At 50.9% G+C, this 21,652-nt stretch overlaps 1 protein-coding gene across 1 annotated transcript in view; it reads left to right on the top strand.

Annotated features, from left to right (window-relative positions):
• The window catches only part of ABCC6 (ATP binding cassette subfamily C member 6), a gene marked incomplete at both ends in the record, with an annotated part of 47,355 nt that extends 41,523 nt beyond the window's left edge, over positions 1–5,832 (top strand). Inside the window, 6 exons of the mRNA XM_080908543.1 lie at positions 1,049–1,150; positions 2,119–2,265; positions 2,785–2,943; positions 3,028–3,194; positions 5,279–5,473; positions 5,724–5,832. Coding sequence (XP_080764669.1) covers positions 1,049–1,150; positions 2,119–2,265; positions 2,785–2,943; positions 3,028–3,194; positions 5,279–5,473; positions 5,724–5,832 — 879 coding nt within the window. The remainder of the gene's footprint in view (positions 1–1,048; positions 1,151–2,118; positions 2,266–2,784; positions 2,944–3,027; positions 3,195–5,278; positions 5,474–5,723) is intronic.
• Positions 5,833–21,652: the final 15,820 nt, after the last annotated feature.

Genomic DNA, 21,652 nt, shown 5'->3' on the forward strand with positions numbered 1-21,652 from the left:
TGGCTGGGGGTAGGTCAGAATCCGAGATGGATGGACCCCTGCTGGAGTAGTTCCCAGGCCTCCTGAGTCTCTACTGCCCGCAACTAGGGAAGTACAGTTCTCAGGGAACTTTGAGTGGACTTCAAGAAAATAGCTCAAGACCCTCTGCATGCCCATCTGAATAATGGGCCAGCACTGCCATTTCGAACATCCTGTAGATTAGCTGAGACAGGCAAAGAGTGTTGAGAGCTAGTTCCAGTGGTGTGTTTGTTCTTAGTTATTGATAATATGCAATATCTGTCCACGAACACACACATACACACTCTCTCATACATATTCTCTCTCTTCTTTTTCACACATGCTTACACACTCACACTCTTACACACACTCACACACATTCTCCTTCTACACACTGCTTACACACTATCACAGACACACTCTTACACATACATTCTTTCCTCTCTTACACACACATTCTCTCTCCCCTTCCTCCCCTCAACTCCCCCATATCTACACAAACAATATCAGATAAAGCAGCTGTTGCCCCAAGAGTTTCATAAATTTCTGTTCAAATCTCCTTTGGAGTCAATGCTCTGGGCAGAACCAGTAGCAGGAACAGCAGGGTCACATGGCAGCTGTCCCCACTGCGTGAGGCCAGCACAGACAGAGAATGTACCAGAAGGAGTAGATACGAGGCAGGGCCAGCCAAGGGACTGCTCATAGGCCCTGGCAAGGCCCTTGGAGGCTCAGAGTAGAAATCTAGGGAGGTCTAGCCCCTCTCTGGAAGCTGCCTGAATGGAACCCACTGACCCAGATCTTGCTGGATGTTCTGGGAAGACTGGGCACACTCTCTGGTCCCCCTCTCTCTGTTTTGGGCCAGTGGATTTGGGAGAGTATCACCCACTTGCTCTACGCACTGTCTTATTAGCCAAGCCCCACCTCTGTGGGCCCAGGTCCTCAACTTCCCTTTTCCCACAGCCTCTCTTTCCTTGCCTCCCCTGGCCTCTGGGTAGGGAGGAGGGTTTATGGGGACCCAGAGGAGCCCAGCTGAGGTGTCGTCTCAAACCAGGTGACACAGACTCTGCAGTGGGTGGTCCGCAGCTGGACAGATGTGGAGAACAGCATGGTGGCCGTGGAGCGTATGCAGGACTATGCCCGCATCCCCAAGGAGGTGACGATCAGGAGAGGGAATGAGGGAGTGTGGGTTCAGGGTGGGGCCTGCCCTCTTCCTTTCCCACTAAGCAACATCCCTGTGGGACGAAGTCACAGCCAGGGCAGCAGCGGTGGTAAAGAGTTAAAACCCTGCTTCCTAGCTCCACTGGGCAGGTTAGGTCACCCAAGCAGTAGTGACAGTGTCCCTGCAAGAGCAGGGGGTGGGAGTGTTCCCTCATGCTACCGATGACCTTACAGTGTCAGCAGAGCACAGGACAGGACAAGCCCATCACTGAGGCAGAGAACAATGCTGCACAGTGACATTTCAGCCAAGCAGCAAGGCAGGGAGGGACAGGCCAGCCTCACAGGTGCAGTGCGTCAAAACAGATCAGTGGCGCATGACACAGGAGTATGGCAGCAATGCCACAGGGACAGAGCGGCCATGCAAATGTGGCAGCAAGCTGAATGCAACAGCCCACAACTAAACCTCAGCATCTGAAGGTGAGGCAGGAGGATTGCTGCTAGGTATGAACCTAGCCTGGTCTATGTGGTGAGTTTGAGGCTAGCCTGAGCTAAACAGAAGCTATGCTGGGTAGGAAATTAGAAGTTAGCCTGGGAGACATAGCAAGTTAGGGGCTAGCCTGGGCTACACAGTAAGCTAGAAGCCAGTCTTAGCTACATAACGCAGTAGCTGCGCAACACGTCAGAGATTAGTGTTGGTTACATAGAGAGTTGGAACATGGCTGGGATAAATGGGGATTTGGAGGACAGTCTGGATTAAATAGTGAGTTAGAGGTTAGTGTGTGTTACAAGAATGTTAGAAGCCAGCCAGGCACATAGACAGAGACCTTGTCCCAAAATGATGAAACGGTGCAAGGATTGCCTGGAGTGGTTTCCAAATGAAAGGCATGGTGGGAAGCCGAGGTTCTAAGAAATGGTTGTGGGGACAACTCCTCTGACCTGTGCCCAACCTGTTCCTTCACCCAGGCTCCCTGGAGGCTGCCCTCCTGTGCAGCGCGGCCTCTCTGGCCTTCTGGGGGACAGATTGAGTTCCGAGACTTTGGGCTCAGACACGGACCAGAGCTGCCCATGGCTGTGTGGGGTGTGTCCCTGAAGATCCAGGCAGGGGAGAAGGTAGGCACCAGACTCCAAGTCAGAGTCCCTGCTCGGGTTTCTTAGATTCCATCTCACAAGCCCTAATCTTCCTCTAGGGATGGCTCCCTGGATCCCCCTGTGTGAGGGCGGGGCAGGCTGCACTGAAGGATGGATAGGAGATCATGAGAGAGGGTGGTCTGTGGGAAAGACTGAGTCCTGGGGGACGTGCCAGGAACGACTGGAAGGAAAGACGGGGAGTGAATGAAAGAAAAGATTGACGGGTGGGTGGAAGAAAACCCAGGGGCTGGAAGGTAAAGGCACGGGTACGGCAGAATGCAGGGGAAGACGCAGGAAATGGGAGGAGGGGAGTGAGAAACAGAGAGGGGAGACGGGAGGTGGGATGGAGGGACGGGCATCGTGTTGAGAGAGCATGCTCAGTGGAGGGTGAGCACAGAGACAACTCCTCTGAGGGAAAGAATCTTTCAGATCGGTATTTATGAACCCCAGGACGGGGGCAGACCCGCTCTGTGTGGGTCTCAGTCTTCCATTGCCTGGCAGGTGGGCATCGTGGGCAGGACAGGTGCCGGGAAGTCCTCCTTGGCTTGGGGCCTGCTGAGGCTTCAGGAGGCTGCTGAGGGTGACATCTGGATCGATGGGGTCCCCATCACCCATGTGGGGCTGCACACACTGCGGTCCCGAATCACCATCATCCCTCAGGTGAGGCCTAGGACCCTGGGAGAGAGGTAGCGGAGGAGAGAGTTATGGTATGTCCCCGTTCTGACCTGGGATCCCTCCGGCCAGGACCCTGTCCTGTTCCCAGGCTCTCTGCGGATGAACCTGGACCTGCTTCAGGAGCACACAGATGAAGGCATCTGGGCAGCGCTGGAGACGGTGCAGCTCAAGGCCTTCGTGAGCAGTCTGCCCGGCCAACTACAGTATGAGTGTGCGGGCCAGGGAGATGACCTGAGGTATGGCCGTCCACCGACGGCAGGGCCAGAAGGACGTGGGCAAGGGTGGGGGCAGTCTGGACATCTACTGCAGGTCCTAGTCCTTTCCTGCAGTCCCAGCCCTCCCGATCTCTGCGCCATGATCTTTTCCCATGGCAGAACCCAGCCTAGACCTTTGCTCCTACTCCATATTTATTTTTGAAAGGGAAAGGACACCCACCAAGACCAAATTCCCACACCAAGTTCTCAACACGAAGGAGATTTATGTGCCCCAGGCATAGCACATAGGAAAATGGCGGTTCAGAAAGTTATAAGGGGAACCCCTGTGTTAGATGAGGTGTTCCATTCTGATTGGGTATGTTAATTAGGATGGCTGGGGCGGTGGGGGGCTTTTGATTGCCCACTTGAGTATTTCAATAGTGGATCTTGGTACTCAGCATAAGAAGGTGGGAGCAACCGAAATAGAGACTAGACCTCGGTGGCTAGCTTCGCAAATACAGATTATGTTTTTGCAGCAAGGCAGGGGGGATGGGAGGGAAGAGCAAGGCCTGCCAGAGCCGCGCTCCCATGTCAGTGCTGGCCACAGTCCCTTCAGCCTTGCTACAGAAATACTATGCTTGGTGTCTGAAACTGGTCTCAGATTTGTTGTGGCTGAGTGATGGTGTGTGTGTGTGTGTGTGTGTGTGTGTGAACTCTGTAGCTCTCCACCCTATTTCTTGAGACAGGGTCTCTTGCTGAACCTGATGCTCAGTGCTTCTCCTAGGCTGCTGGGCCAGGCTCACGGGGTTCCTCCTGCCTCTGCATTCCCAGAGCTGAGATCACAGACGTGTGCCATTGTGACCAGCTTTTATGTGCGCGTTGGGTCTGATCTAGAGTCCTCGTGTTTGAGGGGCAGGCTTTTTCCTGCCTGAACCATCATCTCTCTAGTAATGCCTTCTGCCAGGATATTTTAAGGAAATACATATATTATAGACAGAGGCTGGGGAGATACATTGTACTGGTTAACAGAGGCTGGGGAGATACATTGTACTGGTTAACAGAGGCTGGGGAGATACATTGTACTGGTTAACAGAGGCTGGGGAGATACATTGTACTGGTTAACAGAGGCTGGGGAGATACATTGTACTGGTTTTCTTCTAGTGTAGGGCCATTAACTAGGGCCTTGTGCTTACTGAGGAAATGCTCTAGGCTGGGCTGCTCCCCAGCCCCAGCCTTTCCCAGTGTGAGGTTAGCGTCCTGAAGTATCATTATCCGTAGCTGGTTCTCGTGGTGCAGGCTTGTGATCCCCGCGCTCAAGGGCTGAGCCAGGAAGAGTTCAAGTGTGAGACCAGCCTGGGCTACATAGTGAGATGATATGCTGCCTCAAAAGAAACAGAACCAAGTAGGAGTGTGTTCCACACCTTTAATCCCAGCACTCAGAAGGCAGAGGCAGGCAGATCTCTGTGAATGTGAGGACTGGTCTACCCAGGGAGTCTCAGGCCAGCCAGGGCTACATGCTAAGATCCTGTTTCAAACAAAGAAGACACAAAGGTGACAATAGTCCACTTAAACACTTAGCATGTTATGACAGAGGCTGGGAGATAGACGCTCAGTGGGTTAAGTGCTTGTTGAGCAAGTGGGAGAACCAGAGTTCGAATCTCCTGGATGCAGGTAAGAGCCAGGCAGGCTGAGCAACTGCCTGTCATCTCAGTACTGAGGATGCAGAGATGGGGATCCCTGAAACAAGCTAGCCAGACAGATGAGCTAGGTCAGCCTGGGTTCAAGGAGAGACCGCCTCTGTTGATAAAGCAGAGAGTGGTTGAGGAAGACTCAGCCGCTGGCCTCCAGATGCATGCACATATACATGCTCCTGCAGAGAGAAGAAAACAGCCTTTTCTTAGGGTGGAGCTCCCAAGGCCCAGAAGGTGGGGATGACTTGTCCACAGTCAACCTACACTAAGACAACAGGAATGGACTCGTCCCACCCCTGAAGACTTGGGTCCTCGTGGTGGGATGAGGACAAATACCTACAGGCTCCATCTGCAGCTGTCCCCAGGGCCAGCTTGTAGACGGGCCTATACTAACTCAGGGCACCTACTTAGCCTAACCATGAAGCTTATTCACAGCGTGGGTCAGAAGCAGCTCCTGTGCCTGGCGCGTGCCCTTCTCCGGAAAACCCAGATCCTCATCCTGGACGAGGCGACCGCCTCCGTGGACCCAGGGACGGAGATGCAGATGCAGGCGGCCCTCCGGCGCTGGTTTACACAGTGTACAGTACTGCTCATTGCCCACCGCCTGCGCTCCGTGATAGACTGCACCAGGTAAGACGTCCCTCCTGACGGTGGTAGGGCCAAGGAGGCCGGGGAAGACACATGATGTGTCTGTCCATCTGCAAATGCCCTGGGATGGATCACGAAGGGCCCCGGGGGAAGGCATTCGGCCCAGGACCTGTACATCCAGGAAGCTGGGGGTGGGGGAGGGTGTCGGGTAGTTAGACATCTGGGGGAGTGGATTGAAAGTAGAGCTGGGCTTTCTCTCAGTGACAAGGGCTGCTTCACGTCTTCCCTGCAGGGTCCTGGTTATGGATGAGGGGCAGGTGGCAGAGAGTGGCAGTCCGGCTCAGCTGCTGGCCCAGAAAGGCCTGTTTTATAGGCTAGCCCAGGAGTCGGGCCTTGCCTGAGTCAGGACTCGTCCCACCCACCCGCTGGGGCCAGCCATCAAGCCTGCAGTGGCTGGAGATGCCAGAGATTCAGGGGCCATACGATGTCCAATCTAAACTCCTTTTGGGGAGGAAAATAACAGAGGAAGTGTCTGAGTATTGAGATACCAGATCCAGAAGAACCCAGTGTGCCCAGTTTGGCCTGAGCAAGGCCACGCCCACCCAGGCCAAAGAGAATGGCAACTCTCAACTTAAGCTGTCTGCTTCAAGGCCACGCTCACCCCAGGCCAAACCAAATGGCGATTCTCAACCTGTCTGCTTCAAGGCCACGCCCACCCCAGGCCAAACCAAATGGCGATTCTCAACCTGTCTGCTTCAAGGCCACGCCCACTCCAGGTCAAACCAAATGCCAACTCTCAACCTAAGCTGTCGGCTTCAGGGCCACGCCCACCCAGGCCAATCAGGTTGGATGCCCTGGACCCGGGTGATGGTGTGTGCGTATTCCCTAACTCCTTATTTTGAAGTCACTGTAGATTTCACTCGCAGTTTTAAGAAATCGATCAGAGAGAAGCCGAGAACCCTCTGCCCTGTTTATTCCAGGGGCGAGACACCTTGTCCAACTCTAGGACAGATGAAGCATCACACTGACTCTGACCGACTTGCCTTTACTTCTGTTGCCTGGCCTGCCATTCAGCAGCCTAGCCTGAAGCAGAGGCTACTATGTGTCTTCAAATCCAGCTGCGGATTCGGGAAAGATGCCAGAGGCCCTGTGTTGGTCTGGGACTAGAGCCTGACCCACAGAGTGGCCATCACATGGGAGCCCGGCAGGTTGATCCAGGCCATTAATCCCTCGGCCAAGGTCTCCTGCCCCTGTGGAAGGATCAGCAATCAGCCCCAGCAGGCCACAGGGCACACATTCCCAGGCTCTGGCTGTCCGTATAAGCCTTGTTCTTTTCTGTGGTATTGGGGATGAAACTCATGTCTGGTAAACATTTCTGATCCACCTCCCTGCGTGACACTAAACGTGTCTCAGCTATGCCAAAGTTTCTCTCCACACTGCGGGTACGGCTGTGTACCAGGCATGGCTGTAAATAAAAGTGACTCAGAAAGCAAGCACCTTCATTCGGCCCCTTCCATCCTACATCCCTTGTGGAAGTACTGAGCCACTGAACCCCTTTAACAGAAGAGAAAACTGAGACCAGGGCATTTTAGGACCAGTCTCTTCCCAGCAGGCTAGCTTCCCAGCCACCAGGCCGCACCACCTCCTCAGCAGGTGCCTAGAAATGACTTCCACCATAAGGGCATGTTTCCTTCTGTTCTTAAACCAAGAGACTTGCCTGACAAGTCATAGGTTTGGCCATTCCACCATGTGTCTCTGGAGCCCGCATAGCACATAGTACATTCTGATTGGGTAAGCCAAGGGCAGGAAGGCGGGACTAGTGAATACAACCCACCTGTGGGCAAGTGGCCTCGGGGTTCAGGCACAATTCAGGCACTGTACCAGGTGTATTTTCTGAACTGTTACAAACTCATTAAACCCCAGCCAGTGGTGTGCTGACCACCACCACACCAACGCAGGCACCAATGCACAATCTGCAGTACTTAAAGGGTTAAGTTCCAGGGGCCCTGGTGACAACAGGCCTAGGCTCTGTCCAGTCTGAGAACCATGGCTCTGTGTGGGAGCTGTGTGGGGCACTCTAGAGGAGCAAATGGTCCGGGCTAAACACAATTAGCAGAGACCGGAGGAGCAAAGCTAGCTTGAACAGGACCTGGGGAAGGACAGCAGAGGATTGTGACAGTTACACCACGGACCCCTGTGTGCATTGGGTCAGTGTGGCTGCTGTGGAAGAGACAGACTGTGGGACTGAGTGCGGTTGCTAAGGACAGACTTTGGAAGAGCCCTGAGGAAGAGTTCTTCTGTGCTCTGAAGCCCAGATTTGGTCATTGCTTCCCTCAATTGCCTCTTCACAGAGCAGATTAAAGTTGACCCTGGCACCCACTGCCCCGCGCCAGATACTTCCTCAGTGAGCTCTCGGGGACTGGAACTGGAGTCCAGAAACACGTGCCACACTGAGAACAGGGCCAACCCTGTGGGCCCACAGCTCTACGGTGGGGACCCCACCTTAGTACGTGATGGTATGGAGCTGGTGAGCAGGAGCATTCAAACCGTGTCTGAGTGAAGAACTGATTGAAACCGTCAGTTTCGCAGTCCGAAGTCACGGCCCCATCAAACCCTAGAAAATTTCCTCAGTAGGGCCCCGGCTAGCCACACAAATTGCCACTGCCCGATGCCAGAAGGGAGAAAAGGTCCGATAGGAGCTCACACTACTCTATACTGAACCGGGCCCGGGGTGGAGGAAAGCTAGCAGACAGTTTGGCCGGCTGTGGGCAGGGAACAAACCCACTCGCTCCTCACATCCGCGCTCAGGACAGACATTACTAATCAATCACACTACTGTTGAGCAAAGAATGAGCTTAGAATCATTCCCAGCACGAGGCTCGGAGGTGATATTCGAAGTATTAGCCCAGTTTGGTACGGATGACATAACGGAGAGCAAACCTGCCTTGGTACCGGTGCATCAATTTGAGGGGCAGGGGCCGCAGCACTAGCTCGGCTTAGACACGTGCCCGGCCTTGGCCAATGGGATGCTGGTAGAAGCCCAATGAGAGAATGAACACTGAGCATGCGCACTCTTATACATCCCCCCCCATCACCATGACAACTTGCCGTGGCCGGTCTGGGCAGAGCAAGTGGTAAAATATATAGGTATTGGCCAAGTAGATCAGCCAATAGCTAGTCTTTCCCTTCCCTACCTCCTTCCCTGTGACTGAGCCCAGCCAAGATCAGCACTGGCCATGTACTCTAGCTAGCGTGGGACCAGAATGGAGGCTGGTTGCCCGATGATGAATGACTGAACTCATCTTTAGCACAGGCAAGAAGGCAGTATGTTCAAACGCTTGACCCCTGCCTACCTACCTCAGGTTCCCCCGCCCTCTGCAGGCTTGTGATTCAGCTTCTCTAGCAAGGCAGACATGAACCCCTTCAGATGAGGGAGCTCCGAGGCCATGCAGACGCCATCAGAACCCCAGCAGAATGGGTCCGGATTCCTGCGGAGGGAACCTGAAAATAAAACAGGGTCCTGTGCCAGAACAGCAGACTGCATGTGTGAAGGCTAAGTCTAGAAGGTCCTCCACAGACTGATGTTCAGAGCCCTTGTCCCTTACCTGGTGGTGTTATTTAGGAGATTCTGAGGAGCCTTTAGGAGGTGTGTCTTGCTGGAGGAAGTGGGCTGCCAGGGGGCAAACCTGATTCTGTTTGGGTTCCTGCTGCTTGGTTGCCTGGCATGCAGAGTCATCACCACATAACCCCTAAACTATGACCATGCTCTCCTGCTGTGGTGGGCAGCAACCCTGTGGCACTGTGAGCCAAAATAAACCCCTTGTCTTAGGGTTTTACTGCTGTGAACAGACACCATGACCAAAGCAACTCTTATAAGGACAGCATTTAATTGGGGCTGACTTACAGGTCAGAGGTTCAGTCCATTATCATCAAGGCAGGAGTGTGGCAGCATCCAGGCAGGCATGGTGCAGGAGGAGCTGAGAGTTCTCCATCTTCATCTGGAGGCTGCTAGCAGAAGTCTGACTTCTAGGCAGCTAGGATGAGGGTCCGATAACCCACACCCACGGTGACACACCTACTCCAACATGGCCGCACCTTCTAATAGTGCCATTCCCTGGACCAAGAATATACACACCATCACACCCTTCTTCCCTGCAGATTATTCAATCACAATTACCAGAGAAGTAATGAACAACATGTCACAATAATACTACATTGAACAAAGGTGTCCTACAGAGGTAAGGCATGAGATGCTCACACTAGAACAGAAAGGGGCCTGAGTCCCCTCCCCCCCCTCCAAAAAGCATGAACTCTGAGTGACATTCAAAAGATCTAGAAACCCCGGAGTTCACTGCACTAAAACTGGTACTTTTTGTAAAACTTCACCAAACTTTCAAATACAAATGTACTAGGAATGTTCTAGAAGGGAAATATGGCATGGGTAATTCCTAAAGCACTGAAGATACCTCCTGCCGTGGTTTAAACGAGAAATGTTCCTCACAGTGTACGGGTCCATGATCCAGCAAAGAATGATACCCTGGACTCAAATAGTATGTAAAAGCAAAGAGTGTTTTATTCTGCAGAAGTCCAGCACGCTGGGGCCTCCCATTCCAAGTCTTATTTGTGGCTTATCTGTAGGAAGTGCTAGAGATGAACACACTGAGTCCTGTAAGGCAGAGAAGACAGTGTCTGACTGAGCCCCTCACCACCCAACTCCACAAATGCTCTGGTCCCTTGAACAAGATGGTACACATGTGTATGTTTTTGTGTGCATATGTTATGTGTTGTGAATGTGTACATTTGTGTATACATATGTTAATATATATTTTTACATGTTTGCATTATATATTTACTATGTGTAAATTTATATCTGTGTACATGTATGAATATATGTATGTATATATGTATATTTGAGTATGTACATGTATATAATTTTGTTTGAAACTATTTGTACATGCATGTATTTATATGTCTACATTATATATATGTGTCTGTGAATGTATATTTATGTGTGAGTACATGTGTACTTTAGTGTGTGCATGTATATGTGTGTCTGTGTGTATATTAATGTTTCTGTATGTTTCTGTTTTTGTACATACATGCATATTCTTATGTGTGTACATGAGTATATTTATGTTTGTACTGCATGCATTTGAATATGTGTACATGTATATGTTTGTGTGTATGTTTATATGTCTGCACGTGTATCTTTTTGTTTGTGTACATGCATGTGTATGCTTATCTGTGTGTATATGTGCATGTTTATATAAACATGTGTATATTTGTGTTTGTGCATGTTTATGATTATGTGTACATGTTTATTTGTGTAAATGTGTATGTTTGTTTGTGTACATGTTTGTCTATTTGTACGCATGTGTGTTTATGTGTGTGCATGTGTATAGTTACTTCAGTTTGCACATGTGTATGTGTTTGTGTGAACATGTGTATATTATGTTCATACACGCACACACCAACAGTAGGATGGCAGCGTGCATCGATCTACTTCCGCAGTAGGACGACCATGTCCGGGAGCACTGTTACAATAATGCTCCCGTGTGCTGAGTGAACAATGAGTTCTCTCGAGGTACGTCTGTGGGAGGGGCCTTAGCCGGCTCGTAACTCTCGCCACTGTGCCCTTCCTGCCGTTTGCTTCATCCCCAGGCACCGCTCTATTCCTCGGAGTACGGGCTCAGCTCTTCCAGCGTGATAAGGTTCTCATGTTCTCACGGCTGTGTGTTGCCTCCATTTGCACGGCGCTCTTGCACGTCCCGCTGCGCCGCTTCATTGACAATGCCCCGCCCCGTGTACGGCTGTTCAGAGCTACACAGTACACCCATCCTCGTGGCTGTCATCACACGCTGGTGTGAGCTGCAGTGGCTGTACACCGATTGTGCAAAGACATTGCTGTGCAGCGTCTCAGCAACAGAGGTGTCTGCGGCGCTCGGCGGACATCCGAGTGCAGTGACGTATTAGCGTATTGAGTACACTCCTGTCTAGTGTCTTCAAGAGCACTGACGTCATACACGCTCCCTTCTGTCGTACTGACACACCCCCCTGCGTGTTTCTGCAATAGTACCTCTGATGGCGGTACCCTAACCTCCGTGGGTGCTGCTTGTAAGGACTTGTGTGATCACTCCTGGAAGAGTGAGTCAATGGACACTCTATTTGTATTCCCACGTGTGCCCTTGTACTGTGGGCATGTATGTGCTCTCACGTGGGCATAAATACACTGACACCCTGATACGAGGACGTCGGTGTGCACTGATACACCTCTGGCCTGGTGCTTCAGTGGCTGGGCACGCTGAAATAATGACGTCCTCATATGCGCTGCTTTCAACTAAATCTGTGCTCACAACTCTTCCGGAATGGCATGCGTGTCTGCGTGAAGGATGTTAGTGGTTCCTGCTGACTCCTTACTTCTGCCTGCCCTGGGAACGTGTCCATCTCTGGTGCCCTGCTCGGCTCCTGAAGGACGTGTGCTCTACCGTTCTGGTGCACACGCTGGGAACGAACCCCTCTCTGCTTTATTATAAATGCACTTTGATTTACACTGTTTATTTATTTTTCCCAAAGACACCATTGTGTAGGGTTTTAGGTATAGGCGCCCTGCTGTTACTAGGACATGTGTGTGATGCTTTAGTAGTGCAACCTTTCTTTCTTTCTTTTCTTTTTCTTTCTTTCTTTTTTTTTTTTTTAAAGACAGAATCTCTTTACATAGCCCTGGCAGTTCTGAACTCACTATTCTAGACCAGGCTGGCCTCGAACTCACAGAGCAATGCTTGCCTCTGCCTCCCAAATGCTGGGATCAAAGTGTGCACCACCACGCCCATACTGCCGTTTCTTGCTGTGCGGGTTTTTTTTTTTTTTTCAAATCTGGCACGCTTATCCATGGCTAAGCGTGTGTTCCGTGCTGTTGCTGGCTGGGAGTGTGCAGAGCTGAACAAGTCCGTCCATCTATATGGCTGTAAATGCCACACCTCTTTACACTGCAGGAGTGAATTTTGCACCGACCGTTGCCTGACTGGCTGTAGAAAGCTGTTGAGGCCATGTAATGTGAGGAAGAGTTAGATTCCCCGTAAGGAGGTCCTGGGAGTTCACTGTATGACGCTTGTGAAGGAAAGTGGAACCCGAGGAAGTTGGAGATGCCAGGAGTGAGGAATATCTGCCGGAAATGGCTGCAGGTCTGAAGTGAAGCCAGCCCAAGAGAAAGGTGACTTGTGCTGTAGGTGACAGAGATGGAGGGGTGGGGCTCCTTGGAGCCGAGAGAAAGAGTGGAGTTGTAGGGTTTGGTGCTCAGTCTGCTGGGTTTCCGGCTCGCTTTGTCCCTTTTGGACGGAGAGTGGTTACATTCTGCCATTGCATATGGAAAATCTTAGCTTTAATGTGCAGAGGCTACGGTTAGGAACTTTCCTACGTCTCACGGAGACTCTGCGCTTAAGCATTCGAAGCACTAGAACAGCCGAGACACTGGAGGCTTTTGCAGACCGGCTAGACGCAGTACCTGAGGTGACCTGTGAGGATCGACAGCGGCGTGTTTGGGCGTCAACTCGCGATGGCTGGATTTGTGCACCACCCTAGGCTGGTGGTCCCGGGTTCTATGAGAAAGCAGGCCAAGCAGCCAGTGGAAACAAGCCAGTGAGCAGCATCCCTCCATGGCCTCTGCGTCAGCTCCTGCACAATCCACCAGAAAAACTATACCATTAATTGCTGGGAGATAATTTTTCCAAACCTGATGTGCCTGCTCATGCCCACCGAGATCAAACGTGGTGAAAGTCATCCCAGCCATTGTCGCTTCTTCTGAAGTCAGATGGAGTGTTGGCACGTGTTGGCCTAGTCTGTCACCTTTCAGCATGTGAAGAAGAGTACTTTCGCTCTCATTGTCCAGTCCTATGAATGCAAGATTTCTTGTGGAGTCCTAGGAACTGGAGCACACTGCTGAAACCATTGTAGATCCACTCAAAGATAAAAGACATCATCCGTGCTCACAACAGCCTGGGGGGCTCCTCCGGCGGTGGCTGGCGGCGTGACCCTCCCTCAGAGCACAGCCTTAACTGTACATTTTAAAGTCCTTTCGTATGTGCTCTGTGTCACATGAGCGAGGATAGAGAATGTGTGGTCCGGGAAGAGCTCTCACGGTTCCCAACCCTGCCATTTGTCTCTCATGGGTCTGCACTGGCCGTGCGCCTAACCTTAGAGAACCATTTCTTAGTAAACCCTGTCCCTCACTTGTGACCTCCTATGGCCGAATTTCCAACAGTCCCATCCCAATGTCATTCTTGGGCTGGGGGAGGCTTGGTTCGATCTCTTCCCTACCCAAGTCTGAACTCTCTCACCTCAGTTAGCTTGGAGCAGAGTGGAACCTTTTGGGCCACTTTACTTCCGATTGGATGGTTCGGGATAAAACCAAACATTCGCTCCACAAGACCCAAGAACATTTCCAGGCGACACTGAGGGCAGATCTGGGAAGATCGCCACTCACACCAACAGACTGGAGACGCCCCACAGACAGAGAGAGACAGAGATCTAGTGAGAGCCCATGGATATCGGGAGATAGGAGTCATCCCTAAAGAATGCATGTCCCACCATGGAACTTTAGCATTGTGAAATACCCCACGTCAACACAAACACACGCACACACACACACACACACACATACCTGATGCATACTGAAGTCTTGTGGCCGATGTCTCTGTTGGCTTCACATGTGAGAACTCAGATGCAGCTGTGATGGACTGGCAGGAGGAATTGAGGGCTGGCCTTCAGTAACGAGAGCCATCTGGAAAAGCCGTCTGTGCTAACCGAGTGCTCCTGGCACTTAGGACCCTCCTTGACGAAACTCGGGGTTCAGACCTGTGTGCACAGACTGTCTGCATCCCGCAGGTGCCATCTCATGCCGTAGGAACAGAGACTTGGACCAACAGCAGCAGGGAAACGCCTGCCTCGTGTTGGAGAGCCAGCAAGTGAAGAGCCACCAGTGGGAAAGCCTTCGTCTACCAGTATGGAGATCACACGAGTATGAAGCTATGAATACACCAGCAGCTCGGGAGAGCATCAGGAGCAACAACCTCAACGAGATACCTGGGTAAGCACGTTGTGAGCAAACCCGACAGAACTAGCAGTGTGGGAAAGCCTTCGCACGTCCTCAAAGCTCAACACCCACTGAGGACCCACAATACACAAGAGAAGATGATCGATAAGATCAGCGTGGAAAAGCTTTCTCCAAGCCGGCACATCAGCACTACAGACTCACCACCCTAAGAGTTCCTGCAAATGGAAGATCGGTAAGGCCAGGCCCCTGGCGGCCTCCTAGGTCCAGACCTGTGAGGACAGAGTACAGGAAGGAAGCTCAGTAAGTTAGCATGTCTGGGGCACCTCCCAGAACCCGGCATCTTACTGATAAGTAAAAATCAAACGTGGAACAGACGTTAGGATCTCGCTGGAGCTCTGACTCTCTCTAGGTCTGTGGGGCGTCTCCAGTCTGTTGGGGTGAGCGGCGATCTTCCCAGACCTGCCCCAGTGTCTCCTGGAAAATGTTCTTGGGTCTTGAGGAGCGAATGTTTGGCTTTATACTGAGTCATCCAATCTGAAGCAAAGTGGCCTAAAGGTTACACTCTGCCCCAAGCTAACTGAGGTGAGGAACCTCAGACTCGGGTAGGGAAGAGATCTAACCAGCCCCCGCCCCCAGCACCAGAATGACATTGGGATGGGACTGTTGGAAATCCAGCCGTAGGGAAGGTCTAGAGCCTCCTATCTTCATCATTTTGAGGAGATGCCTGCTTCACACTGAAGAGGAAGTTATAGATCTGAGCAATGTGGAGGGCCCCCATTGTACCAGGAAGCACCTCAGAGCCCACTGCAGACTCAGAGGGACGAAGGTAGAACTTATTATCTTTTCAGGACCTACTTTTAGCGATGGTGCGTAAATGCTTTTGACCTGCCTTTTAGCCCACCACTCACCAGAGATAGTGGAAAAGAAAGGCGGGGGGCGGGGGGAATGGACCTGTTTAGAAATGGGTCCTTGGAGCAAATCCCATCGGCGCCGTCAGGAAAGCAGCCGTTCAGCTCACAGGTCAGCAGGGGCAGCTCGAACCACTCGCAGACACTTCCCAGACACACCGGCCGTCCAGTTCGGTAGAGTCAGGATAGGAAACACAAAGCAGCAGCGGTGACATCACCTAGCAGAGACAGCCAGGCCTCAGCCTGGGCACAAGTCAGCAGGAGGGAGCAGGAGGAATGCTGGGAGAAGTTCTTCATTATTCCTCTCTTGACAGAGAGATCAGTGAAGACTCCAGACCAGCAAGCGCTTAGCTCTGCAAGCAAGCCAAGCTCAGCCTCCGTCAGTTTGTGGAGCTAGTTAAACTCCCTCCAAACATCACTGGTCCTCCACGGAAGACCTCGGCACTTGCATCTCTCGGCTGACATCACTCGGCCAGTGAGCCTGAGTCCTCAGAAGCGGCAAGAAGCCGTAGCAAAGCACCAGAAGCTCTTGGTGCGGTTCTCTCTATGGAGTCTTGACAGATGCAGCTCAACGATGCATTGTAAGGTGAACCAACACATGCCTGTTGTTAGCAAAGAGTCCATCGCGTGTCCTTTCACGTGCTTTAGCAGAACATCCCTTCACTGGTGTCTGCTTCAGCGAAACGATCCTTCACGAGCCTGCCTTAGCCTTTCACCTGTGTCCACTTCCGGAAAACACCCCTTCACGCGATTGCCCCAGCAAAACACCTCCCCACACAACTGACTCTCAAAGAACCCTTAAGGTTCCACTTCACGAGGGCCTGTAGGAAAGATTGCTTTTCAACACAGGTTCTCCCACATTTCCCTCGCTGACCTAGAACCCCCAGGCTCAACTGAGCCTCTCACCTTAGCCTCCCGTGTCCTGGGACATCGACCACCATGCCAGGTAAAAAGGGCATTGAAAACACGAACCCCTCAAGTCATCTGTGGGCCACACCTGAGGGAGACCGTGAGTCTTCTGTATGGAAGGGTTTTGTCTACCAGCTCCTCACTCACCGGACGCAGTGAGTGTGCAGTGAAACCGAGACACCGTTAACCGCCCCTCAGCCATGTCAATATTCAGGATTTCCCCCACTTTCTTCTCTACTTCAATGTTCTGTGACGCCAGCTCCTCTCCGTGCCGCCTTCCATCCGTGCTTCGTGAAGCTTCGTGAACCTGAAAGGCTCCCCCGCTGCAGTGGCCTCCCTCCCAGGTGACACCCCCTGGCTCCGGATACATTTTTGTCAGTCCAGTGCAAAGGGCACCGTGTGTTCAAAGCTCTGGTCACTGCAGCGATGACTACTGCTACTCACCCTGCCTTTCATTCTGGGCCGACGTGGCTGGTCCTTTCTGCGGGACTGTCATTGTCCCTTCACACCATTTATTTCCTGTAGACTCATGTATATGTCCCCGCGCTGCCTAACATCTGTAAACCAGTTTCCCAGTGTGTCTCCACCAACAGTGGTGGGCGGAGCTTATGGCCCTCGCTAACCAGGAGTACAGAATTTGCAAGTCTCTGGGAACTGTCAGAAGCAGGCAACTGTCGCCTCCTTTTCTTTCTGCCCTCGCTTCTCTCTGGGAATGGGTGAAGCGCACCAACTTAAGTAACATGGGGAGTAATGGGAAGATGGTCCCAACATGTCCCTCAAGACACAGAGTTTTGCCCTATCTTCCAACATCCAGAATGAGAGAGGCAATCGCCTGTATTACAGTACTTTTCTCTGAAGCAAAAGCAAAATGTTCAGCAAGCTTCTAAGCATTTTCCCCTAAGGTTCAACAACCCCGCTAGGTGGCCATTACACTCCCCCTGCACGCTCTTGGCCTTTGTGGTCAGGAGGTACCAGACATTGGGTCCTGAGAAACAAACCCATAAGAGCAGCTTTCATCCCTCCAGGGGCGGCGTTTGCACCAGGCAGCATAATAAACCCCGGGGTGTCTCCTATTTGTGTCCTGTGCGCCTGGTCTTACCATGTGAGCCTGTTCTCCTCATATGCTCCCCAAAGGGAAGGTCCTGACATCTTACTCTTCTTCCACTGCGCCGTAGCATCCTCATTCCCTGTATGTGTATGGCAGAGGGGACCAAGCAGTCTAATTTCTTAACAGAATCTGTTTCTCGTGAGGCATACCAGATCTTGCCATTCATCCTGTAAGTTCCGAACCCAGGGAATCCATTGTGGACAGTGCTCTGTATTTCTTAAACTCCGGCCGTCAAATGCCGTGGCCTCAGACTCTGGCCCTGGGCCCATCGTTTCTCTTGATTATGTGCTTTCGTCCCCGGGACCAGGAATAAGTGCCTAAGGGTTCCTGAACCATCTTTCAGTTAAGAAATCTTTAACTTCTCTATTCTTGGTTAGAGAATTCAAACGGGGGCGGGGGGGGGACACAAGGGGAACTTTTGTGTAGCAGCAGGCAGAGTTATCACAGTACACATTTCTACAGAGGTGGAGGGTTTTTCCCCCAAAGAATTGTTCTGCTTAGAGAGATTGACGTTGTATACATTCACATCCTCCACCAAAGCTCATATACACTTTCCCAGAGGTTAAAAGCACAAGGAGATGCCCATAATGCATAGTGAGAATCATCGAAGATGAGAGGGAACTGTGAGCCTCCACATGGATGTGCTGGAGCCTTGTCAAGCAGCCACAGTCACCATGTGGTCCACGGCACCTGCGTGTGATGGTTTGAGTAAGAATGGTGCCTCAGACTCATATTTTGGATGACTAAGTCATCAAAGAGTGAGGTGCGGCCTTGTTGAAGTGGCGTGTTATCAGGGGGTAGGTTTTGAGTTTTCAGAAACCTAAACCAGGCCCAGTGTCCAGCTTGTCCTTGCTCTTCTCTATCTTTCTCCTGTCTCTCTCTGTGTTGCTCTGTCTCTCTGTGTCTGTCTCTCTATCTCTCTGCATCTGTCTGTCTCTGTCTCTCTGTGTGTATCTCTGACTCTGTCTCTGTCTCTCTCCCACTTCAGACCAGGATGTAGCGTTCTCAGCTCCTTCTCCAGCACCATACCGGCCTGACACCATGCTTCCCACCATACTGACAACGGACTCACCTCCAAAACTGTAAGCAAGCCGCCAATTAAATGCTTTCTTTCTTATGAGTTGCCTTGGTCATGGTGTCTCTTCACAGTAACAGAACAGTGACTGAGACGCTGGTTTGTACTGCCACCGTTTGCATTTCCGCTTACTATGAAAAAAAGCCTTTGCTGAGGTTTGTAAGTAAACATTTCTATGAGCGGTAAACACCAGTGGATAAGCCTAGCATATACTCGGGGCTTTTTGTACGCTTCCAAACTGCTGTCTTCAGCACTGAGGGGTTCAGTTCCATCACACGTCCAAATGGTCCCTCCAAACTACTACAACAAAAACAAACAAGCAAATTAAGCCTTTGACTTTTTGCCTCTTACTGAGCAAGTTCATAGTAAACCATGCTACACGTGGATTGCCAAGTTTTTGTTGTCTTTCTTTTCTATTGCTGTTATGAAGGCAATAACCAAAAGCAAACTGGGAAGGGGAGGCTTTCTTTGTCTTACAACAATTAGGTCCCACTCTCACTGAGGGAAGTCAAGGCAGGAAGGTAAGAACCTGCAGGCAGGAACTGAAGCAGAGACCACAGAGGAACGCTACTTGGCCTGCTTTCTTATACAGTTCAGGACCATCTGCCCAAGGGCGGCACCATATGCCCACAGTGAGCTGAATGTTTCCATATCAGCCATTAATCAATACTACAGGACAGTCTTGTAGAGCCGTTTTCTCTGTCAATATCCCCTCTTCCCAGAGATGTCTAGGTTTGTATCAAATTTGCAAAAAACAAGCACATTTATAATTTTCTTATTCTTAATGTATTTGTAGGCAATATGAGAAGCACAAGGGATTGGATTCTTTCTTTGCTTTTGTTTTATTCTTATTCTATTGAAATGTGGTTAAGAAATTAAAACTCACCAGGCAGTGGAAACACATGCCTTCAATCCCAACACTCAGGAGACAGAGGCAGGTGGATCTCTAAGTTCAAGGCCAGCCTGGTCTATATAGTCAGTTACAGGACAGACAAGGATACACAGAGAGACCTTGTCTCAAAAGACAAAAGAAAAGAAAAGAGAGAGAGGAGGAGGAGGAGGAGGAGGAGGAGGAGGACGAGGACGAGAAGGAGGAGGAGGAAGAAAAAGAAAGAAGAAGGAAAAGATGAAGAGGAGAAGGAAGAAGGAGAAGATGAAGGAGAAGAAGAGAAAGAGGATGAAGGAGAAGAGAAAGAGGAAGAAAAAGAAGAAGAAGAAGAAGAAGAAGATGATGATGATGATGATGATGATGAAGGAGAATGAGGAGAAGGAGAAGGAGAGGAAGAGGAGGAGGAGGAGGAGGAAGAAGAAGAAGATGATGATGATGATGGAGAAGGAGGAGAAGAAGGAGAGGAAGAGGAGGAGGAGGAAGAAGAAAAAGAAGAAGAAGGAGGAGGAGGAGGAGGAGGAGAAGGAGAAGGAGAAGGAGAAGAAGAAGGAGAAGAAGAAGAAGAAGAAAAAGGAGAAGAAGAAATTATCACCCAAATACTTGTGATATAATCACCTAATACAACTGTTTATAAGAAGAAAGGGTTTGCTTTAATCCATGGTGTCAGCCCACAGTCACCTGCCACTGTTGCCTTTGGGCTTATAAGGAGGAACATGGGGGGAGCCTGTGTGAAACAAGGCAGCTCACAGCTTCACAGGGCAGGCAGCCAAGATGCCAGGTCTCTCGTCAGCTACTGCAGCAGAGACAGTGCCAGTGTCTGAGGGGCAGCGGCAGCAGTTGTGAATGAGCCTAGCCAGCCAAGGAGGGTTCATCAATAAATGCTTCAGGAGAGAGACCTCTTCCTCAAGAGTTCTAGCTCAGTAAAACTGCCACTCTCGGAGGATCCTCGTGCGCTTGACTCCATGTGGACAGAGACTATATAAACATTGAGGGGTGGAATGGGATTTGGGGGGAAGTGTTTTCTATCCGCTCAGTTTGAGATGCTTGTGATGCTCTATTTACACAGGGAATGTTTCCAGGTGTTCAATACGTGACTGAGTGCCCATGGTCCTCTCAGTGGGATGTCATGGTTACATGTTTCAGAGCAGGTACAGGAATAGGTAAAGAAGAGCTCCACTCCTACCGAAATCAAGCCTCTGAGATCCCTAGGGTCTGAGCTAACTCATTCTTACCAGTTCTTCTGTCTGGTGGCATGGCCTACTTGCCTACACCTACCCCCTAGTGATCTGACTTCCTCCCATATAGCCACACCTCCCCAAGGTCCCAGCCTCTCCTAATGTGGCCATAGGCTTATAACCAAACCTTTAATAGGCCTGAGACACTCCTGATTACAACCATTGCTGGACACAAAATCAACAGCCCTATAGCTCAGTGGGTGGGGTGTGCTTGTCTAGTGTGCATGAGGTAATGGGTTAGATCCCCAGCACCACATGAACCAGACGTGGTGGTGCCCATCTGTAAGCCCAGCCCTTGGAAGGTGGAAGCAGGAGGATAATCATAACTTCAAGGTCAACTTCTGCCACATGTCAAATTCAAGGCCAGTCAGGGTTGTCTGCAAAACCCCAGAGCCCTATTCCCCATCCCCTGCCCAGACCTGTTCTGCTAGTAAAGGTGCATGATTGGGACCACTGGGTCCAGGAAAAGCTCCATGATGGGACCACTGGGTCCAGAAAAAGCTCCAAGAGTTGCCATTTTTTTCTTTCACAGGACTGTATCTCCAGGTTGAAGTTGTCCTGTCAGTCTGGGGCAAGAGCACGGATGTGGGATAGAGGCCTCAAATAACCCACAAAAAAGCAAGAATATTGGCGCAAGAGAAACCTAGCTGCAAGAGAGTCAGGAGCTGAGGATCTTTGCTACTGCAGTATAACCCAGCCTGTCCCAATACAGATGCCAATAGAGCCAGAAATAGGGAAAACTCAGAAGAGGGATAGGTTGTTAAGGCCTAGGTAACTGTTGCCTGTCTAGCCAGCCCTTTTGTGTGGTTGCTAATGTTATGAGGAAACTTCCCCATATGCCGTTACTAGGGAACTTTCTCAGGCCCAAGTTGATTGCAGTTTCTGCTATGTTCTGTGTGTTGGTGTTCTTAGAAACCAATCACAACAGAGGTCAGTTAGAACTGCTTTGTATAGTTAGCCACAAAAAGCTAGAACCGGAACCCACAGCCTGGCGGCACTTCCTGCACTTCCATATGAGCTTTTATGGTTTTCACTTCTATAAGCTGCC

This window comes from Micromys minutus, assembly GCF_963924665.1.
Source record: "Micromys minutus genome assembly, chromosome: 32".
Taxonomy (NCBI): Eukaryota; Metazoa; Chordata; class Mammalia; order Rodentia; family Muridae; genus Micromys; species Micromys minutus.